Source organism: Hypanus sabinus, chromosome 6, assembly GCF_030144855.1.
Source record: "Hypanus sabinus isolate sHypSab1 chromosome 6, sHypSab1.hap1, whole genome shotgun sequence".
Taxonomy (NCBI): domain Eukaryota; kingdom Metazoa; phylum Chordata; class Chondrichthyes; order Myliobatiformes; family Dasyatidae; genus Hypanus; species Hypanus sabinus.
Window position 1 is genome coordinate 59,244,678 of NC_082711.1, and position 21,114 is coordinate 59,265,791.

Genomic DNA, 21,114 nt, shown 5'->3' on the forward strand with positions numbered 1-21,114 from the left:
ATCTAAGGTTACAGTTACGGATGTAAGAGGATAGGCACTCTAATATATACGGTGGTGCAAGATTATTCACAGCCTTTTATACAATTAAGAGTATTTTAAAATTGATCCTAGTGGACTCAGGCACCCAATGTAATTATGCCAAAACTGGTGAAATGTGCTCAGATTTTCTGTTTTTGATTCTTATTGCTGCATTTTGAATAAGCTGCAGCCTATTTCTCTCTTTCTAATGCAGTCCTATAAGAATGCGTTATCGTAGTCTAATGGGTTATAAACAAAAATGTGTCTTAATTTTTCTCCACCTTGAGATGTTACAAGAAATTGAACTCTTCCAATATTCCTTAAATGAAAGAACACAGTCTTATAATATGGTTAATATGTTATTTGAAGTTTAGCTCAGGGTCAATAATAATGCCTACATTCTTTTCTTCTGGTTTGATTTGTAAGACCAGATGATCAAACTTGTTTCTAAGATTCGCACTTTTTAAAAAAAATCACTACCAATAACTAAATTTCTTTTTTTTTTCCTTATTTAGGTTAAGGAAATTCAAACTCATCCATTCTGGAATGCTAGTAAGACACCGGACCAGAGGGTTTAGAGCATCAGGGTCATTTGACATAACAGATAAACACAGTTGTGTGTTATCTGCATAACTGTGATAACTTGAAGAATGAATTGGGAGAAATTGTTATGGGAAACAGGGAAATGGCAACAGAATTTAATACGTACTTTAGATCTGTCTTCACCAGGGAGGACACAAGCAATCTCCCAGATGTATGGATGGGCCAGGGTCATAAGATATCAGAGGAATTGAGACAGATTGACATTAGGAAAGAAACTGTGATGAGTAGACTGGTAGGACTGAAGGCTAATAAATCCCCGGGTCCAGAAGGTCTGCATCCGAGGGTTCTAAAAGAGGTGGCTCAGGAAATTGCGGATGCATTGGTAATCATTTTCCAATGTTCCTTAGATTCAGGATCAGTTCCTGAAGATTGGAGAGTGGCTAATGCTATCCCACTTTTCAAGAAGGGAGGGAAGGAGAAAACGGAGAACTATCGCCCTGTTAGCACAACGTCAGTCGTGGGGAAGATGCTTGAGTCCATTATTAAGGACGAAATAGTGGCACATCTTGATGGCAGAAATAGGATTAGGCCGAACCAGCATGGATTTACCAAGGGCAAATCATGCTTGACTAATCTGTTGGAGTTTTTTGAGGGTGTAACAAGGATGTTAGACGAGGGTAAGCCAGTGGATGTTGTGTACCTAGATTTTCAGAAGGCATTCGATAAGGTGCCACATAGGAGATTGGTGAGTAAAATCAGAGCTCATGGCATTGGGGGCAGGTTTTCAACATGGATAGAAAACTGGTTGGCAGATAGAAAGCAAAGGGTAGCAGTGAATGGGTGTTTCTCGGACTGGCTGGAGGTGACTAGTGGGGTACCACAGGGCTCTGTATTGGGACCACTGCTCTTTACGATTTATGTCAACGATTTAGATGAGGGCATTGATAACTATATCAGCAAGTTTGCTGACGATACTAAACTGGGTGGCAGTGTGACATGCGAAGAGGACGTTAGGAGAATACAGGGAGACTTGGATAGGCTGGGTGAGTGGGCAGATACTTGGCAGATGTCATTCAATGTGAATAAATGTGAAGTTATCCACTTTGGAAGCTGGAACAAGAGGGCAGAGTATTGTCTGTACGGTGTACAGTTAGGTAAGGGAGAAATGCAAAGAGACCTAGGAGTCCTAGTTCACCAGTCAATGAAGGCGAATGAGCAAGTGCAACAGGCAGTGAAGAGGGCAAATGGAATGTTGGCCTTTGTTACAAGGGGAATTGAGTACAAGAGCAAGGATGTCCTTTTGCATTTGTACAGGGCCCTGGTGAGACCACACCTGGAATATTGTGTACAGTTTTGGTCTCTAGGTTTAAGGAAAGACATTCTGGCAATTGAGGAAGTGCAGCGTAGATTCACTAGGTTGATTCCTGGGATGGCAGGGCTGTCTTACGCAGAGAGATTGGAGAGATTGGGCTTGTACACGCTGGAATTGAGGAGATTGACAGGGGATCTGATTGAAACGTTTAAGATAATTAAAGGATTTGATAGGATTGAGGCAGGAAATATGTTCCAGATGTTGGGAGAGTCCAGTACCAGAGGGCATGGATTGAGAATAAGAGGTCAGTTATTTAAAACAGAGTTGAGGAAGAGCTTCTTCTCCCAGAGAGTTGTGGAGGTGTGGAATGCACTGCCTCGGAAGATGGTGGAGGCCAATTCTCTGGATGCTTTCAAGAAGGAGCTAGATAGATATCTGATGGATAGGGGAATCAAGGGATATGGGGACAAGGCAGGGACTGGGTATTGATAGTGAATGATCAGCCATGATCTCAGAATGGCGGTGCAGACTCGAGGGGCTGAATGGTCTACTTCTGCACCTATTGTCTATTGTCTATAACTCATATTGTTTTGAAATAATCTGATCTAATTGGAGCATATCGAGTGGGAACAAGAACGGCCAAGAATTGATCCTTGTGGCACACCACACACAATATCATGGATTTTAAACAGATAATCACTGAAGTTAACAAAGTATTTTCTTCCTGATTTGTAAGATTGAAACCATTGATTAAGGCAGTCTATGAGAATGTTGTGATCATTGATATCAAATGCTACACTCAAATCTAAGAGAAAAGGAGCTGATACGTTATCTGTGCCGGCATTAAGCCAAAAGTCATTAACTACCTCAAGCAATGAAGTTTCTGTACTATGATATTGATCTAAAACATGGCTGATAGTTGTCAAGAAGAGAATTTTTATTTAAGTGATCACTTAATTGTCAAAAAACTACTTTTCTAAAAAGAAAAGACAGGTTGAAAATAGGTCTAAACTTGTCCAAAACAAAACAGTCTAGATTATTTTCCTTAAGCAGGGTTTTAACTACTGAAGTTTTTAAAAAAAACTAGAAAAATGCCAGTAACTAGCAAGTAATTAACTATGTCAAGTACACTGTCAATTAGCACATCAGAAACTTCTTTACAAAAGCCTGTGGGAATAAGATCAAGAACACAAGTGGAAGGTTTTAGCTGAGTAATTATTTCTCAAAGTTCAGGTCAATTAATTCAATATGCTCTAAGTAGCTAATCAAATTTCAAAGTAAAAATTTATTATCAAAGTACATGTATGTCACCATGCACAACCCTAAAATTCATTTTCATGCTGGCATACACAGTAAATCCAAGAAACATAACAGAATTAAGACTGCAGCCAACGAGACAAACAACCAATGTGAAAAAGACAACAAACTGAGCAAATACAAAAATAAAAAATATATATAGTAATAATAAATAAGTAACTAAAACATGATATGAAGAGTTCTTGAAAGTGACTCTATAGGTTGTGCGAACAGTTCAGTGATGAGGCAAATGAAGTTAAGTGAAGTTATCCCCTCGGGTACAAGAGTCCGACGGTTGAGGGATAATAACTGTTTCTGAACCTGGTGGTGGGGGTCCTGAGACTCTTGTACCTTCTTCCTGATGGCACCAGTGAGAAGAGAGCACGGCCCGGGTGGAGGCTCTTCTTGATGATGGATGCTGCTTTCCTGCAACAGTGCTCCGTGCAGATGTGCTCAATAGTGGACAGGGCTTTACCCATGATGGTTGGGCTATAGCCACTATTTTTTTTAGGCTTTTCCATTCAAGGGCATTGGTGTTTCCATACCAGGCCATGATGCAACCAGTCAATATACTCTCCATCATATATCCATAGAAGTTTGTTAAAGTTAGATGACATGCCGAATCTTTGCAAACTTCTAAGAAAGTAAAGCTGCGGCTATGCTTTCTTTGCAATGGCACTTACATGCTGGATCCTGGACAGATCCCTTGGGACTAATTGGGAGACGAAGTTTCCGGCTTGGCATTGCTGCCTGCTGCACCCCTAACACTGCTCTATGGTCAGCTGCAGGGTCGTCAGCGAGGGACCACCACTCATTGATGATTTGTTCCCTTGGCCCTGGTACATATCCTGGTGGTGGAGCAGTGGCAGCACGTCCCCCTGCCACCCCCTTCAGATTTCAATAGGGTCAAATCGGTCCCCCAATTTCTGTCCTTCCTCCTGAGCTACAGCCAAAAGCTGCCCTTTTCTGCCTCTTCAGCCAACCCTCTGTTGGCCCTCCTGAGCCTCGCTCCAGTCACTGCCATATCACGGAATAAACTTGTTGTTGATGCGCTGACGACATCCTAACTCCACCGAGCAGATGATGGTCTTCCAGCCAGCTTCCTTACACTCAGCTGCCAGGCCTGAGTACTTCAGCCGGTGGGCAGCCTCCACTCCTTCCTTCCATGGGATGGTTAACTCAGTGAGGTGGACTGTCTTGGCAGCTATGGACCACAGTACTTTGTCTGGGTGGAGAGACGTGGCGGTGATTCTGTGGGGAACTGTAGCTGTCTGCCGAGATCTGCTCTCATGTTACATTCCTTGCCTATGGAAAGGAATCCTGAAGGAATTCTTGGGCAGGTGCATTCAGCACACTTACCAGCCTTAACAAGTGGGATGAGTTGTCATCCCACCAGGGAAAGCCTGGAATGATAACACCGAGGAATTGAAAGCTGCTGACCCTCTCCGCCTTTGATCCCCCAATGAGGACTGGCTCATGGACCTCCAGTTTCATCCTCCTAAGGTCAGTAATCAGCTCCTTGGTCTTGCTGAGGTTGAGTGAGAGGTTGTTGTGGCACCACTCAGCTACATTTTCAATCTCCCTTCTATATCCTGATTTGTCACCATCTTTGATTCAGCCAATAATAGTGGTGTCGTCAGCAAATTTAAGTAAGGCATTTGAGCTGTGCTCAGCCTCACATTCATAAGGATAAAGTTAGTAGTGCAGGGTGCTAAGTACACAGCCTTCTGCTGATGAAGACTGCGGAGGACATGTTGTTGCCAATCTGAACTGAATGAGGCAACAACACCTAATGAGGTGTTGTTATCCTAAATTCGTATCAAGCTAGGTACTCGCCAATCTATCATCCCTTCTGTCTTTGAGAACATGATGGAGCAAGAGTTAGAAGAAGATTAAGCATTTGTGAAGACAAGCTGGAGTGGGTGGAGAAGACTTATTGAAGTAGCACCTAAAGCCAGCAAAATCAGAAAATGTTGTGACTATCAACAGGTCAGGCAACAGATGAGGAAGGAGTAGTCTTCTTCTTTTCTCTCTGTTTCTAACTGCCAACTTTAAAATACTGGTTATCTCAACAGTACCCTATCCTCTGAACTCTCCACCTATCCCACATGCTTTGTCACTTACCTCATTCTGATAAAAGGTCACCGACCTGAAACACTAACCGTCTTTCTCTGCCCACCTCACCTTTCCAACATGTTGTGTTCCTGTTTTACACTTCCTGTACTTTGATTCTCAGCAATCCATCTACTACAGTGTGTGAGCTGACCAGGGAGGGTTAGCACCTCTGGTGAAGGGGATTATTGTACCTTATCCGGGCCAGCTCACCCACCTTTGGTCCCCATCAGACACTCAGCTCTCACCATGGCTCCAAGTACAGCGACCTCACCCTGGTACATCCCTTTAACAGACAGACTAAACCAGATGTGGATAGCTGGCAGACTTCATACCCCGGTGAGATGCCTATCCAGCATACAGAGTCAGCTCCGGCGGACTGGGCAGATGAGATCTACAGTGAGATCCAACGGCCAGGAAGGTGGTTCTGCAATGCTTGGTGGAGAGCGAAGGGCACAACAAGGCACAAAAGTCACGGTTATCCACTGCAACCAAGGATGACCCCAGTTGTGATAACTACTCAGGTCACTGGACCTGGACTTACTAGATCAGAGAATGGAACTGTCCCAGTACAACAGCTTTTACACTTAAAAAACTTTCCCACACAATTTTCCTGTCATTGTTGGACATAACCACAAATCCATCTAATGAAGATCTTCCCCCAATCTCTCCCTGATGGGGAAAGAGGTTCCAGGATTTAGGACCAGTCACAGTAAAGGACCAATGATATATTTCCAAATCAAGTAGCTGTGTGACTTGGAAGGGACCCATGTACTTGGGACCCATATCCTTCTTAGCGGCAGAAGCTGGGGACTTGGAATGTGCTGCTGGAGTGACCATTGTGCATCAGTAATAAAGAGAGTGATTGTTGAAGATGCTGGTGGGTGGTGGACTGCTTTATCCTTGAGTGTTATTGGAGTGTATTCATCTGAGAATATTCCATCATGCTCCTGACTTGTAATCTGTAGATGCTAGAAAGTATTTAGAAAGTCTGGATGTGAATCATTCACTATGCTGTTTCCAGCCCATTGTCTGATGTAACCATGGTTCCATTTCTGGTTAATGGTGATGGAGGGAGGGTGTCTGTTTAACACAACATCAGTTTCTTGATTATTTTGTAGGACAACACTCCCCATGCAGGCACCAGTCCCAGATGTTCATAAAGAGGACTTTCCAAAAAGTTGGTAGTGACGTTGTCATGAATAACCCTTGTGGCTGCGAGGCCACTGAGCAGTTTTCTAGCCACTGCAAAGTCAACCATCTTGATATGGATGTGTAGAAGCAAATGAGCAGACTTGGTTATGATATCAGATTTCCTCCTCTGGAAGACATTAGTGAACCAGATGGATTTTGAACGACAATTGGGTAGGTTTTCTCATTTTCATTATTAAGGCTAGGTTGTTGGTTTTAAAATTCCAGATTAGTAACACAGCTGTTATGATGAGATCTGAAATTGTGCCTGAGAATTGACAGGTCAGTTCATTGGGGAATTATTAGATCATTAACTTAACTATCAAGCCTTCACTGTATACATTCAAAGTGCTGTCAGGAAATGGCTTCCAAGACTGGCCACAAACAGTTTGGGGTGGGAGGGTGAAGAAAGAATTCTGGCTGAGATGCTGAAGACCTGTTCTGGTCAATGAGCCAGCCCTGTTCCAGTACAGTTACAATTCTGGCATCTCAATGACCACGAGGCCAATTTCACTACTGGATCTTGTCCTCAAAGGGAGAGATAATCCTATCTGACAATTTTCCTTCAGAAAATGCTGTCTCCATCATCAGGAAGTTGAAAGATTGGCAATGCTATTAATTGGCAAACATTTGCTGATGACGCCTTCCATTGGCAATTCCTCAAATGATGGCGAACTATGTGCCCATATAAGTCAAGACTTAAAAAGCTATTCTATTCTATTCTATGCAACTGGGTCCTGAATTTCTTGTCAGCAGAGCCTTCACAGGCAGTGAGACTGGGCCCTCACCTGTCCTCCACTACTATCCTGAACACTGGTACACCACAAGGTTGTGTATTGAGTCCCATACTCTACTCCCTCTTTATTTACGACTGTGTACCTGCACTTAACACCAATACCATCATCAAATTTGCAGACAATACTACAGTGATCGGGTTGATCTCCAACAGCGACAAATCAGCGTACAGAGCGGAGGTACAGAACTTAGTGAGCTGGTGCTCAGAAAACAACCTGTCTCTTAATACAACAAAATCTAAGGAGATAATTATCAACTTTGGAAAGTCACAGGATGATGTGCATGCTCCAGTCTACATTAACGGAGACATAGCAGAAAGACTGTCCATTTTCAGGTTTCTTGGAATACACATCTCAGAAGACCTTACATGGTCCACTAACACCACAACAATAGTTAAGAAAGCACAGCAACGCTCGTTTTCCCTCAGGACGCTGAAGAAAGCTGGTCTACCTGAACAGATGCTGGTGACTTTTTACCACTGCACCATAGAGAGCATCTTAACATACTGCATCTCTGTGTGGTATCTCAGTTGTACAGCAGCCGATAGGAAAGCACTTTAGCTGGTCATCGCTAGTACACAGATTATTGGGACACAGCTCCCAGCCCTGGAGGACACCTACAGCTCACGTTGCCTAAGGAAAGCTATAAGCATCTGTAAGGACAATACACAGCCAAGCATTCATCTGTTTGAACTTCTTCCATCTGGCAGACGTTATAAGATTTTCTATGTCCGCACTTCCAGACTGAAAAATAGCTTTTTCCCCGAAGCTATAATTGCTCTGAACCAATCAATCAAGCATCATCCATAAATTTGTAATATTGCTACTTTTAATACTGGTTTTATGACTGTCATGCATCTGAGTTGTGCTTTTGTACTGCTGGACATTGCTTGTAGTGGCTGGTTACTTGATTTTATTTATTGTCTATTTATTTTATTTGTTGTTTTATAGCATTGAGTACGAGAGTTGCAAATTCATTTTCGCTGTATTGGTGCATGGCAAATTGTACTATGCAATGACAATAAAGATATTTCATTTCAGTACATCCAACACAAATAATTTTCTTTAATTCTTACACAGAATCTGGAAGTTATTGTCAAAGTCAGAATTTATTACACAGTATTCACTACTTCCATTTCACTGTTGAAGTATGTAACTGTGGCAACATATTAAGTTTTCTTCCTTCCAAACAAGTGACTCCTACCATCTGGAATAACAGAGAAGCAAGTAGACATGGTCATGAAACCACCAGCTGAAGTCTCTGCTCCAAGTCATACATTATCCTAACCTGTCAGTATATCCCTATGTCTTCATTATCCCTCGTTCAACACTTTGGATATTCAAATATAAAACCTTTACAAAAATGTTTTTCACTTTCTTTGCACCAATAATAATGCTGGCCTTGCTAGTCCTACCTACACAAGAAATGGTATGATTCCACGCCAGTTAATAGCTCCTTAATGCAGTTAACAATCATGCACATACACAAAATGGGATTGATTTTGTGAACAATCCTTACTTAGTTCAAACTGGTTCTTCACTATTGGCCATTCACGAGCATTTTGAGTAGAACAATTCAAAATGTTTAAATCAATGTTTAAATGAATTCCTTTGTATGCAGTGACACAAAGAACAATGACAACAATAGATCTTGCCTACAGGTGAACTCATCTATTCACTCCAGACCACAGCTAAAATCTGCTCGCAGAGTGGCTGACTGGGAGATCATAAATAAAAAGTGCCCTGGGCAGGCAGGAAATAGTCCAGCTGCAGCTAATGGGACACATTAATTTGGAAAGTAAATTTGAATATTTCAGTGCCAATTAATTCACCGGGTGTTCCTTAGGATTAAAAGAATGGAAAGTACTGCACAGAGCAAAGACTTTGCTCATCACAGGAGATCCCATTAACCTTTTTTCTGCTATATAATTTCAACCTTTTGAAGAGCGTGATCATTGACTAGTTCTGAGAATCTGTTCAAATCAAAATAAGTGATAATTTTAAACTAGATAATGTGAATCTATTTAAAATATTTATGAAATAAATATTGACAATGTGTTTATCCCTTCCAAGAGGACCACAAGCTTGTCGTGGGGTTTGGAAGTTTGTGTGACTCAATGACCCAGAGAGCTATGTTGGTTAGAGTCAGGGCCTTGTGCTTTGATTGCTGGTAGGGTCACCCATGCCAAACAGGTCAAAGGGTACAGGTCAGACTGAGAGTGGTTCACTGGTCCTCCAGGTTTGGGGGTTCAGCTCAGGGCTAATAAGCCTGACTGCTCAAAACAAAATGTTAGGGTAACACCAATGAAGAATACAGGCAGAGATGGAGGACCGTCACTGCTGCCCTAAGCGCTAGTGGCATAACGGGCAGTAAGTAATGTGCTTATCTTGTATCAGTACTGATAATCTACTGTACATATTATTTGGTCCAAAATGAGCAGTCTTAAGTATAATGACTTCACACTGATCAAGATGACAAGAAACAGGTTCTTTAATAGCTCAGTATTGTACACAAAGAAGGTTTTGTGCTTAGTTTGTTTACTTTTGATGTATGTGGGAGAATTAACCTATTCTTGGACTCTATCGCCCTTGGTTCATTTGTCTAACCACAAACTTTTATCACTATCAAAACAAAATTACAAGGTAGTAATCACAAATTGTAGTTACAGATTTCACTAAATTACAGGTTGGTCCTTTAGAAAGTACTCTAATCTAACGTAATTTAGAAAGTTTATCCATTGCACTGGTGCAAATGAAGAGTTTAAGGACACCAGTAAATTGTTATGTTTAACAGGGCTAAATCTGCTTTAATTTGTATTAAATTGAAAGAGAACAGTTATGGAGCAATTTCAAGAGTCTTGGCTGTTTTACAAGTACCTGTTAGTAAACAGCTTTAGGAATAGATTAATAATGCACTGTTACCAACTTTCAAAGTTTTGACTGAACTTTATACTGTTTATTTAAAGGTTAATTTACATATATCATAAACCTAACAGAAAAGAGGTGAATTTCTTCAAGACGTCTACCTTAACTTAGGCAGAAGAATTATGGGAAATACAGTATAAAAAGCTGTTACCATTTCTCCAGAGTTTTAGATTAACCCTATCAGTTACAGATGTTATGTGGAGTTCTAGCTGCCGCACTGTGAGAAATAATTGATTGCACTGGAGAGGGTGAGTGCAGATAAACTCAGATGTTGCAACACGCACCAAATGCTGGAAGAATTCAGAAGGCCAGGCAGCATCAATAGAAAAAAAGTAAACAGTTGATATTTCGGGCTGAAACTCTTCATCCTGTTTTGTGCGGGTTGTTGCCTTGGTTATTTGTGTGTATTGCTTTGGATTTCCAGCATCTTCAGATTTTCTCATGTTTGTTATACTCAGATGTTGCCTGGGATAAACTGTTTCAGTTAGGATGAGATACCTGTATTACATGCACAAGAGAATCTGCAGATGCTGGAAATCCAAAGCAACACACAAAATGCTGGAGGAACTCAGCAGTGAGGCAGCATCTATGGAAAAGAGTAAACAGTCGACATTTTGGGCCAAGACTCTTCTTCAGGACAGTCCTGAAGAAAGGTTTCGGCTCAAAACGTCAACTGTTCACTCTTTTCCATAGAAGCTGACTGGCCTGCTGTGTTCCTCCAGCATTTTGTATGTGTGCTAAGAAGAGAGACTAGACAGGCTGGGTTTGATTTCCTTGGGACAGAGGACATTGAGACGGGGTGTGAGATCCTGTTGGGGTGCAGATATATACAATTATGAGAGGTAGAGATAGGATAGGGAGCAATAAACTTCACTCCATGGCAGAGGGCATAGGTCTTAAATAGGAGGTCAGAAGGTACCCGAGAAAAAAATCTTTTCAACCCACAGTGTAGTTGGGAAGGTGATAGAGGCAGGTACATTCACAACAGTTAAGCAACTGGATGAGCCAAGGCAGAGTAGCTGTGATCTAACCACTGATAATTGGGATTAATATGTGTAGATAGATGCCTAATGGTTGGCACAGACAGAGGGGCCAAAGGGCCCATAATATAAATCTGTGACCCCATGATCAGGAGAATTCTGAAGGAAATTCTCCATCCCCATTCTCCTTTGAAACCTACATACATACATATTATCAGCCTTGCGAAGCTTGTCCCAGAGATCCAGATGAATATTAACATCTCACATTGTAAGTAGTGAGCAGAAATTCATAGTTACTGAAATGTGTAAAATATTATGTATTTAGGTCCATTCAAAAAACAAACTAATGCTTTTTTATCAGTCTAACCAAGAGAAATGTGAAAGAAGTTTGCAGAAAGAAGGATGTCAGCAGGAATGGGAAATAAATAATGTGGAAGCAGATGACCAAGTCAGGACAGGGAACAGTAAACAATTGATAAATACCGTGGAGGAAGGCGGCCATGCTGAGAGAAGGCAGTGATCAGCGAAGGAAATTGAGTGACAGCCAGTAGCAACCCTGGGGTTGAACGACGAGTCAGGAGAAACACTCCTGGGGAAGTGAATCAATCACAATTCTCTTTTGTGTTTGCTATTCTGCGGCTCCGACTGAAAAAAATGCACATGTGGAAAACTGAGAGTAGCTAAGTTGTATCCTCCAGAAAAAAAACAGCTCACTGTCTCAACTCAGACATGGACAGTTGATGCCATCCAAGAAAGCAGCAGCTATGTTTACGTGAATAGAGCAGTGGGGGATGAGGAGGGCTGGTGGGGGCGTTTGGGAAACACAGGAAGGAAGAAAGATCAATAACAAAGCAAATACTGAAATGCAGTTGAAAGGAATTCTCTACTGAGCAGACTGAGACATCCCTGGATTCTGTCTGACCTTAAACAGTAAATTCAATGTGATTTCCAGCTTCCCGACCATCCATTTCACACAAGGGAGATGTACTAACTTACGCTAAATCATCACTGTTGCTTCTTTGGGCTGTTTTCAAATAAAAGGCAAAAAGAAGTGAAACTGTTCAGAAAGCATACAGAATGTACTAAATATGCTGAATTTTAAAATCTTGATTTACATGGAAACTTTACTTATTTAAACTGGCTTAACGTAAAGTAAACTGTGGTGGAAATTATTTATTTAGAGTGCAGTGTATATTTACGAAGAAAGGTCCAAATTAAATACCAAAAATGATCAAGACTTCAGATCCATTTCGGACTACCATTAGTTTGGGGTTGTAAAACAAAATACTTTTCAAGATGCAGACCCAGGATTTCAAGTAAATGCACAGTATTAAATGTAATATTTCATACTGAGCTATTAACATATCAATTCTACAGCTTTCCCATAGTGTTAAGGTTTGATTCCTATTACAATTATTTTAAGATACAACTTTTTTGGTGTTATTACAACACATTCTTCTTTTTTTTGAAAATCCATTATTTGATTCAAAGTGGTTTAAATTAATCTTAGCAAAGCAATTATTGCCTGTCTCTTTATATCGTATTCGTTTCCTTTTCTACACTTAGTTTATTTCTGCCCATTGCTATTAGTCCTGGTGCTTTCCAGTTAGGATTGTTATGGTATGCACCTGACCACATCAGCCTCTGGGGTTTAGATGCTTTCATTCTCCAGAATATGGATAGCTGGTGTGGACCTTTTAAAGATTCAGGCCCACTCCGCGAATTGGCACCCATGTTTTGGCACCAGGGTTTTGATATTTAAAGAGCACCTGAACTCAGGTTCGGGGCTCAAATATCAGCTCAACTTTAGTTCAGTCTGTGATCACACTTAGGAATTCTTTCTTGTTTGGATTCTCATCTAGTCTCGTCAGGTTGTCATCTAGCATCTGGTCCAGAGCCCTGTTCTCGTCTCAATCTCGAAATCATGTCTCAATTCCAGTCTCATATATTCCAGCACCTAGGTCCTTACCATCCTCGCCTAGGTCATAAGGATGCCTGGTGAGATCAGGTAGCAGTTCCCTCCTGGGCCTACATTTCTGTCAGAGGAGACAACTATCATTTGAATAATGTGCTTTGTGAATGGGTGCCCAATCAGACAGTGCCTCTCACAGATAATCCTGCTGCCCTGCCCATCAGTTAACTGATAATCAATAATAGACTATTGGAAAGCCTAGTGAAAGAATTTAATTGCACTGGGAAAATAACAACCAAGGCACGTTCTGGATGAATCTTCATCTCTTACACTTTAGTAAATGTCAGATAGTCAATGGCCATGACACCATTTTAACCCTTTAGTGTCCTATCTTCCATGGACCTAAAAATGCGAGAGACTTTCCCATTACAATGCAGTGACTGGAAATCAGGGGACAAGACCCAAGTGTTCAGACCTAAACCCTCTAGCTTCTGAAGTTATTTTCAGATTCTGAGTGTCACTTGCATACATTGCCCCTCCCTATTTGTCACTAGTGGCGAGTCACTTTCTGGTGAAGGTATTCCCACTTCAATTTAGCAGAGGGGTCAGGGTTTTACACCCATCAACAATGAAAGTCTAGCACAATATCTTCCATGCCAGGACTATGTGTGACTTGGGGGCTGAACCTGGAGGTGATGGGGTTCCCAGGCACTTGCTGCCTTGGCCCTCCTTGCCTGTGGAGGTTCCAGGTTAGGGAGATATTGCCAGAACACCGTGGTGAGAAACGGCAGTGCTTTTTGCAGTTAGGACCCATGGAAGCCACATGCGCACTGATGGATGTTGGTTAATGGTGTACCAGGCAACTGCACGGCCTCTTCTGGATGATGTGGCACTCATTCAAGCAAGTTAAGAGTGTCCCACCACACCTGTGAGCTGTGCGTTGGAGGTGGTGGAAAGGCTCTGGGGCGTCAGGAGATGATCGACTGCTGCAGGATACCCTGTCTCTGACCTGCTTTTTATCTCACTTGTCCAAGTCAGCTTCCAGTCAATAATATTAAGTTAAAGGCAAACCACCTACTCCCAGCAACACACACACACACACAATGCTGCAGGAACTCAGCAGGCCAGGAGGTATCTATGGAAAGGTTAGTGGTGTTGTGGATAGTGTTGAGGATTGTCGAAGATTGCAGAAAGACATTGATAAGATGCAGAAGTGGGCTGAGAAGTGGCAGATGGAGTTCAACCCGGAGAAGTGTGAGGTGGTACACTTTGGAGGGACAAACTCCAAGGCAGGGTACAAAGTAAATGGTAGGATACTTGGTAGCGTGGAGGAGCAGAGGGATCTGGGGGTACATGTACACGGGAGGTACAAAGTTGCCTCACAGGTAGATAGGGTAGTTAAGAAAACTTTCATAAGTCGAGGGATAGAGTTTAAGAGTCATGGGATAATGATGCAGCTCTATAAAACTCTGGTTAGGCCACACTTGGAGGACTGTGTCCAGTTCTGGTTGCTTCACTATAGGAAGGATGTGGAAGCATTGGAAAGGGTACAGAGGAGATTTACCAGGATGCTGCTTGGTTTAGAGAGTATGGATTATGATCAGAGATTAAGGGAGCTAGGGCTTTACTCTCTGGAGAGAAGGAGGATGAGAGGAGACATGATAGAGGTATGCAAGATATTAAGAGGAATAGATAGAGTGGACAGTCAGCACCTCTTCCCCAGGGCACCACTGCTCAGTACATGGCTTTAAGGTAAGGGGTGGGATGTTCAAGGGGGATATTAGAGGAAGGTTTTTCACTCAGAGAGTGGTTGGTGCGTAGAATGTACTGCCTGAGTCAGTGGTGCAGTCAGATACACTAGTGAAATTTAAGAGACTACTAGACAGGTATATGGAGGAATTTCATAACGGTCGGCACAACATTCTGGGCTGAATGGCCTGTACTGTGCTGTATTGTTCTTTGTACAGTCAACGTTTCAGGCTGAGATCCTTCATCAGTACAGGACATACAATGAGGAGTCAGAGTTACAAGGTAGGAGAGTGGAAGAACCACAATATCACCTTGTTGTTCTTCCTCCCATCCCCCCACCTTCTAACTCTCAATCCTCATAATTTTTTCTCCAGCCCTGATGGTCTCGGCCCAAAAACTCAACTGCACTCTTTTCCATAGATGCTGCCTGGCCTACTGAGTTCCTCCAGCATCTTCTGTGTGTCGCTTGGATTTCCAGTGTCTGCAGATTTCCTCTTGTTCGTGATCCACCTATTCGCGCATACCTTTTTATTAAAATTGGTGCCAGCACTTGACCTCCAGCTTTTCTCTGGCTTACATGCTGCAGTCCATCACTGGGTAATTGAGACTCGAGCTGATTTGTAAAGAGCACCTTGCCAGTGGTCCTTTAAGTAACTACCAGATAAAACTAAGTACATTTTAGGCAATAACTTTTCTAGATGTTTACTTTTCCATTTTCCATCTTTGTTTACCACTATTAGGCGTGCAATTATATTCCACTTGCGTACCTCATTATTATTGAAGTTTAAGAGACTACTAGACAGGTACATGGAGGAATTTAAGGTGGGGGGTTATATGGGAGGCAGGGTTTGAGGGTCGGCACAACATTGTGGGTCGAAGGGCCTGTAAGGTGCTGTACTATTCTATGTTCTATGTATTACAATCTAATAACTGTTGATACTTGCATTTAGTTTCTCTAATATAAGGTAGTATGACCACTTCATATCAGTAAGAATACTGTTTCTACATTATATTCACATTACATTACATAAAAATTTTTCAAAGAATAGATTTCTGACTTAGAAATTAATCTTATTGCAGAACTGAGACTGGACTATTCTCATTCCCCAATTACCAATTCCACCACAGGATAACACAGCCATGTACAAATGTGATATCAAAACTATTTCCATTCCAGTGTTGTTCTGCCACACAAAAAGTAAACTCATACATGCTGCCAAAATCATTCATAAAATTCTTCTCTCTTTTCATTTGAGGTCTGATTTGAATGAGATTTGTACTGTACAGCAGTCAGACAGCACATACAGAGGCACCATTAATTTTGCTGTGGGTCCAGCTTCAGATCAGTATAATCAATTTTTGCCTGCATCACAGGAAACATGCAAGCTATTGGACACACCTCCTGTATCAAGGGTAAAGTTTAAAAAAAATCTTAAAGCAAAATTGTTCATGTCAACGGATGTTCTTGTTTTCTCTTTAAGAACATTAAAATCTGGAAGTCTGACAACTGTGCTAAGCTCATGATAGCTTTGCAATTCAACAATAGAATTGTTGCTCTGTCATACACAAAACTGTTCATTCCCCTAACGGAAGAAGAAGTCAGTTATTTACCTTGCCAGTAAAAGCTTCCTGGTCCTCCCAGCACAATGTTGCCATCCTAAAAAAAAATCAATCAGAATTGCTTTGCAAAGCCATGACGTGTAACTGATATTATAAACACAAGATGCAAGAAACCATGCATAGGCATGTCATCATTTACAGAGAAATCAGCAAAATTCCTGACATGTTAAAATTTGGCAAGCTTACTTCTTTTATAAACAGCATCATTCCTTTCTAATTTCTGAAAAAGATAAATGGAAGACTATACTAGCAAAATGCTAGGGAACTGTAAATTAACTAGATCCAAAACAGGGTATCAGAATTAATGAATAGTTTTTAATTATTTCATTGGCTGGACATTCCACTTCATGGAGACTGGAAATGTGCAGCACAAGGTTTCATTTCCATCTACTTACTTCCAACTCTATGGGCAGGTGCGCATCTACAATTCTCTTAGACCTTTGTTTTATCCTCAGTTTAATTCAGGGGTTCCCAACCTTTTTTTATGCCATGGACCCCAGATTGGGAACCCCTGGCTTAATAAATATCTCCAAAGTACAAAAATAGCTCTTCATTCTAGAGATGCATTCTCTGACACACTGGAATAATGAAATGGAATAGAAAGTGTCATGAATTGCATTGTTCCCTCACCAATATGGTGTAAATTGTTTTTAAGACTGCATATTACTATTTTGTGTGTGTTTTATGACTAACAGGAGGGTTTATATGTATACTTACCAAAAGTAGGTTCAGGTTAAATTTCAACCAGCATTATTATGCTAAATTCATTATATTTTAGCAAACAGAATGTATCCAGATATGAATCAATTGTCAGTCAATTTATTCTGTAGAGGCAATACTAGTGCTGTGATGCTATTCATGTGCTACATACTTAAATTACAGCACATTCACGAAATGATGTGTGCTAATACAAAAAGTGTGCTCTCAGCAATAGCTATGGAACAATGCCTTATTACTTAATGCTTCCTTTCTGTAATTAAGCCAAGTATTGTTTCATGTAAAAGCACTGTTACAGTTTTACTATTGTACAACTAAACAAGAGTTAAAATTACATCATCCCTCTCTCATTACAGACACTTGCCATGTTCCACTTTATGTTACAAGAACCAGAAGGATGTACTTGGAATCTCTTTCCTTCTATTTTCATATACAAATTGTATATCATTTATAAAATCAATTGAATTTTTTTTACAGTAAAGTGCAATACAAATACAATAAATATCAAGATTACCTGGGTAAATTCAAGACTAAATCCTGCTTGACAAGACCCTTGACCCTCGGGATCTGGCTGATCTGCAAAGACCATAAAACACACATTATTTTCATAAATTGCAAATTCTTTTAAACTACTGCCCAAATAATCTTACATTTATCATTTTTTTTTAAAAAAGATCACTTTTAAAGGTTATAAACAAACTATGACACTATTCTATTTTTAGAGATGCTTTGGTTCAAACACTTTGCTATCTGATTCAGCTGAGAGAATGATACAATATATATTGCATATTTTAAACTGAACTCTCATCTCCACAACAGATTTCCATCCAATGATGTTCTGGCTGAAAAATGTCTGACGAGAGTCAATTAGACCTGATTCAAACTATTTAGTCACACTTTCCTGGGGCTTAAAAATTACATCACAAGACCATAATTCATAGGAGTGGAATTAGGCCATTTGGCCCATCAGGTCTGCTCTGCCATTCAACCATGGCCGATTTATTTTTCCTCTCAACCCCATTTTCCTGCCTTCTCCCTGTAACTTCTGATGCTTTTACCAATAAAGAACATGCCAACCTCCACCTTAAATATACCCAATGACTCCAAAGTCATCTGTGACTAGGAATTCCACACAGAGGTGCACAAGATGATGAGAGGCATTGATCGTGTGGATAGTCAGAGGCTTTTTCCCAGGGCTGAAATGGCTAGCATGAGAGGGCACAGTGATAAGGTGCTTGGAAGTAGGTACAGAGAAGATGTCAGGAGTAAGTTTGTTTTAAAATGCAGAGGGTGGTGAGGGCATGGAATGGGCTGCAACTGTGGTGGAGACTGATACAATAAGGTCTTTTAAGGCACTCCTGGATAGGTACAAGGAGCTTAGAAAAACAGAGGGCTATGGGTAACCCTAAGTAATTTATAAAATAAATACACATTCGGCACAGCATTGTGGACTGAAGGGCCTGTATTGTGCTGTAGGTTTTCCCTGTTTCTATGTTTCTGTATTCAACATCCTCTAGCTAAAGAAATTTCTCCTCATCTCTGTTCTACAGGGAAGTCCATCTATTCTGAGGTAGTATCCTTTGGTCCCAGACTCTCCCACTATTGGAAACATCCTTTCCATGTCTACTCTCTCCACAATTCAGTGAGATATCCCCTCATTCTTTAAAACTCCAACAAGCACATGCACAGACCCAATCAAATGCTCCTAATATGATAACCCTTTCATTCCTGAGATCATTCTCATAAATCTTCTCTGGACCTTCTCCAATGCTAGAACATCCTTTCTTAGATAAGAGTTCTCACAATACTCCAAGTGCAGTCTGACCAATACCTTATGAAGTCTCAACATTACATTCTTGATTGCTTTTATATTCTAGTCCTCTCAAAATTAATGCTAATATATTATTTGCCTTGCTTACGACCAACTCAACCAACAAGTTAACCTTTAGAGAATGCTGCACTAGGACTTCCAAGTCCCTTTGCACCCCTGATTTCTGAACACAAGGGATATTGCTGATGGTGGAAATCCATGGCAACACATATTTATGAATTCCTTCCCCTTTATAAAATACTTACTCCTTCTACTAAAGTGCACGACCCCGAAGCTGTATTCCATCTGCCACTTCTTTGCCCATTCTCCTAATCTGTTCAAGTACTTCTGCAGACTCCCTCCTTCCTCAACACAACCTGCCCCTCCACCTATCATCCACTATGTCAATTCCAATTAAATACTACATAGTGCATCCTGTATTAATTTAAATACAAGCCCAAGGTGTAGAGACTCTTATCACTAAGCAGATAACAGATTGCAAATGTAGCTTCAATTCTTTGAATAGCCAGAGAATCATCACAGTCTGGTAACTGTAGATTGTTGATGCTGGAATCTGATACAACACTACAAGCACTGTAAGAACTCAGCATGATAGACAATGTCTCTGGATGGAAATGGACAGTTGACATTTGCAGTTGAGACCCTTCACCTGGATGTGTTGGATCTCCAAGAAGCATCGTTGATTAACATTTTAACTTCATCAAACAACCTCCGGTATTTCTCAGCGAAGAGTCTAGTTGATTCCCAGGTTGGGTGTAAAAGACAGTGCATCCACAACTTGTAAGGGTAATGCCCATGTGGTGCTAGGGTAAAGGTTAACTGTGAGAAGGTGCAGGTTCTTCTGCAGAGGGGAATAAGAAAGAATCTGTGGTACACATCAATGCCTACAATGTAGGCAGAAAAAGCAAGATTTTTTTAAGGATGTGGAAGGCAGGATCTCAAAAGAACTATACATCTGTAAGAAAAAGGATTCTGCAGATTAATGTTTGACTGGAGAGATGGTGCAAGGAATAAAACTACAAAGTTTAAAGGGCATTAGGACCAGCTTTGAGATAATTGAGTTTACTACAGAGCAGCCAGCCTACATCTCAACTAAGCCAGGCCTAAACACCTTACTCGGAGGTTTGCTATATTCTTAGAGGATGGGTTAAACCAATTTGGAAGGATGGTGGATATCAGGATGTAGCACTGAAAAGGGGATGCATATAGTATTGAGTAAGATATTTACTGAATATAAAATATTGAGTGAGATATTTACTGACATCTACTGAAAGAGATAGTGTGGCTTTAAAAAAGATCATACAAAGAGAAAGCACATAAAGTGTTAAGGTTTTATGATGCAAGGAAGTGAACACATTAAACAAGATTGGAGTAATTAGCCACATGACATTATGATGCTGCACAACAAAAGCGACTTAGCTCATATTAAGACAAACTTGGATGCTAACTATTACTGGACATGAGACAGTCAATAGAGGGGAAGGTTTGAAAGATAAGATAGTAGTAACTGATTAAAAGCTGTATATTAGGCATTGTTAAAGGCTGTAGTTCATGGAGTGAAAAGGACAGAATTAGTATGTGTAGGGTGTGGACTAATGGATGGAAAATTGCAGGCAACTCAAAACATAAAGTGAACTCCAAGGACACAGGTGGGTTGGTGGAACATATAAGTATGTGACCAAATAAATGTAGGAATGCACAGAGTACATTTTAGCAGGAACAATAAGGAGAAACACAGGAAATGGTATGTGTGTGTGTGTGTACGTGTGTGCGCACGCATGTATGCTTTGTTGAAAGCAGCAAAACAGTTCAGAAGTGAATTAAAAAGCATGGGAAATCTTAATTTGCTGCCTACAGAGATAGGGAGTTATAAAGCACCTTTATGCATCACTGGCTCAGCCATAAGTCTGCCCATCTCTAGGTGAGATGAGAAACCTAAGAAGATACAAAAGAACTATACTAAAATGATTTCAGGAATGAAGGACATCTGTTATAGGGGCAGGGGAGAGAAGCCACAGTTTTACTTTTTAGAACAAATGAGCTTATGAGGGGATTGGACAGAGGTATTAAAATCATCAAAGCTGTAGAGAAAGTGGAAAGAAACAGAGGACATA

General features: G+C 40.9%; 1 protein-coding gene across 1 annotated transcript in view; it reads right to left on the reverse strand.

Moving 5' to 3' along the window:
* itga8 (integrin, alpha 8) overlaps nt 1–21,114 on the reverse strand; it is a 242,751-nt gene that overhangs the window by 211,087 nt on the left and 10,550 nt on the right. Inside the window, exons 5-6 of the mRNA XM_059972246.1 lie at nt 17,684–17,745; nt 16,444–16,489 (exon numbers count right to left, since the gene is read on the reverse strand). Of these exons, the coding sequence (XP_059828229.1) occupies nt 16,444–16,489; nt 17,684–17,745 (108 nt within the window). The remainder of the gene's footprint in view (nt 1–16,443; nt 16,490–17,683; nt 17,746–21,114) is intronic.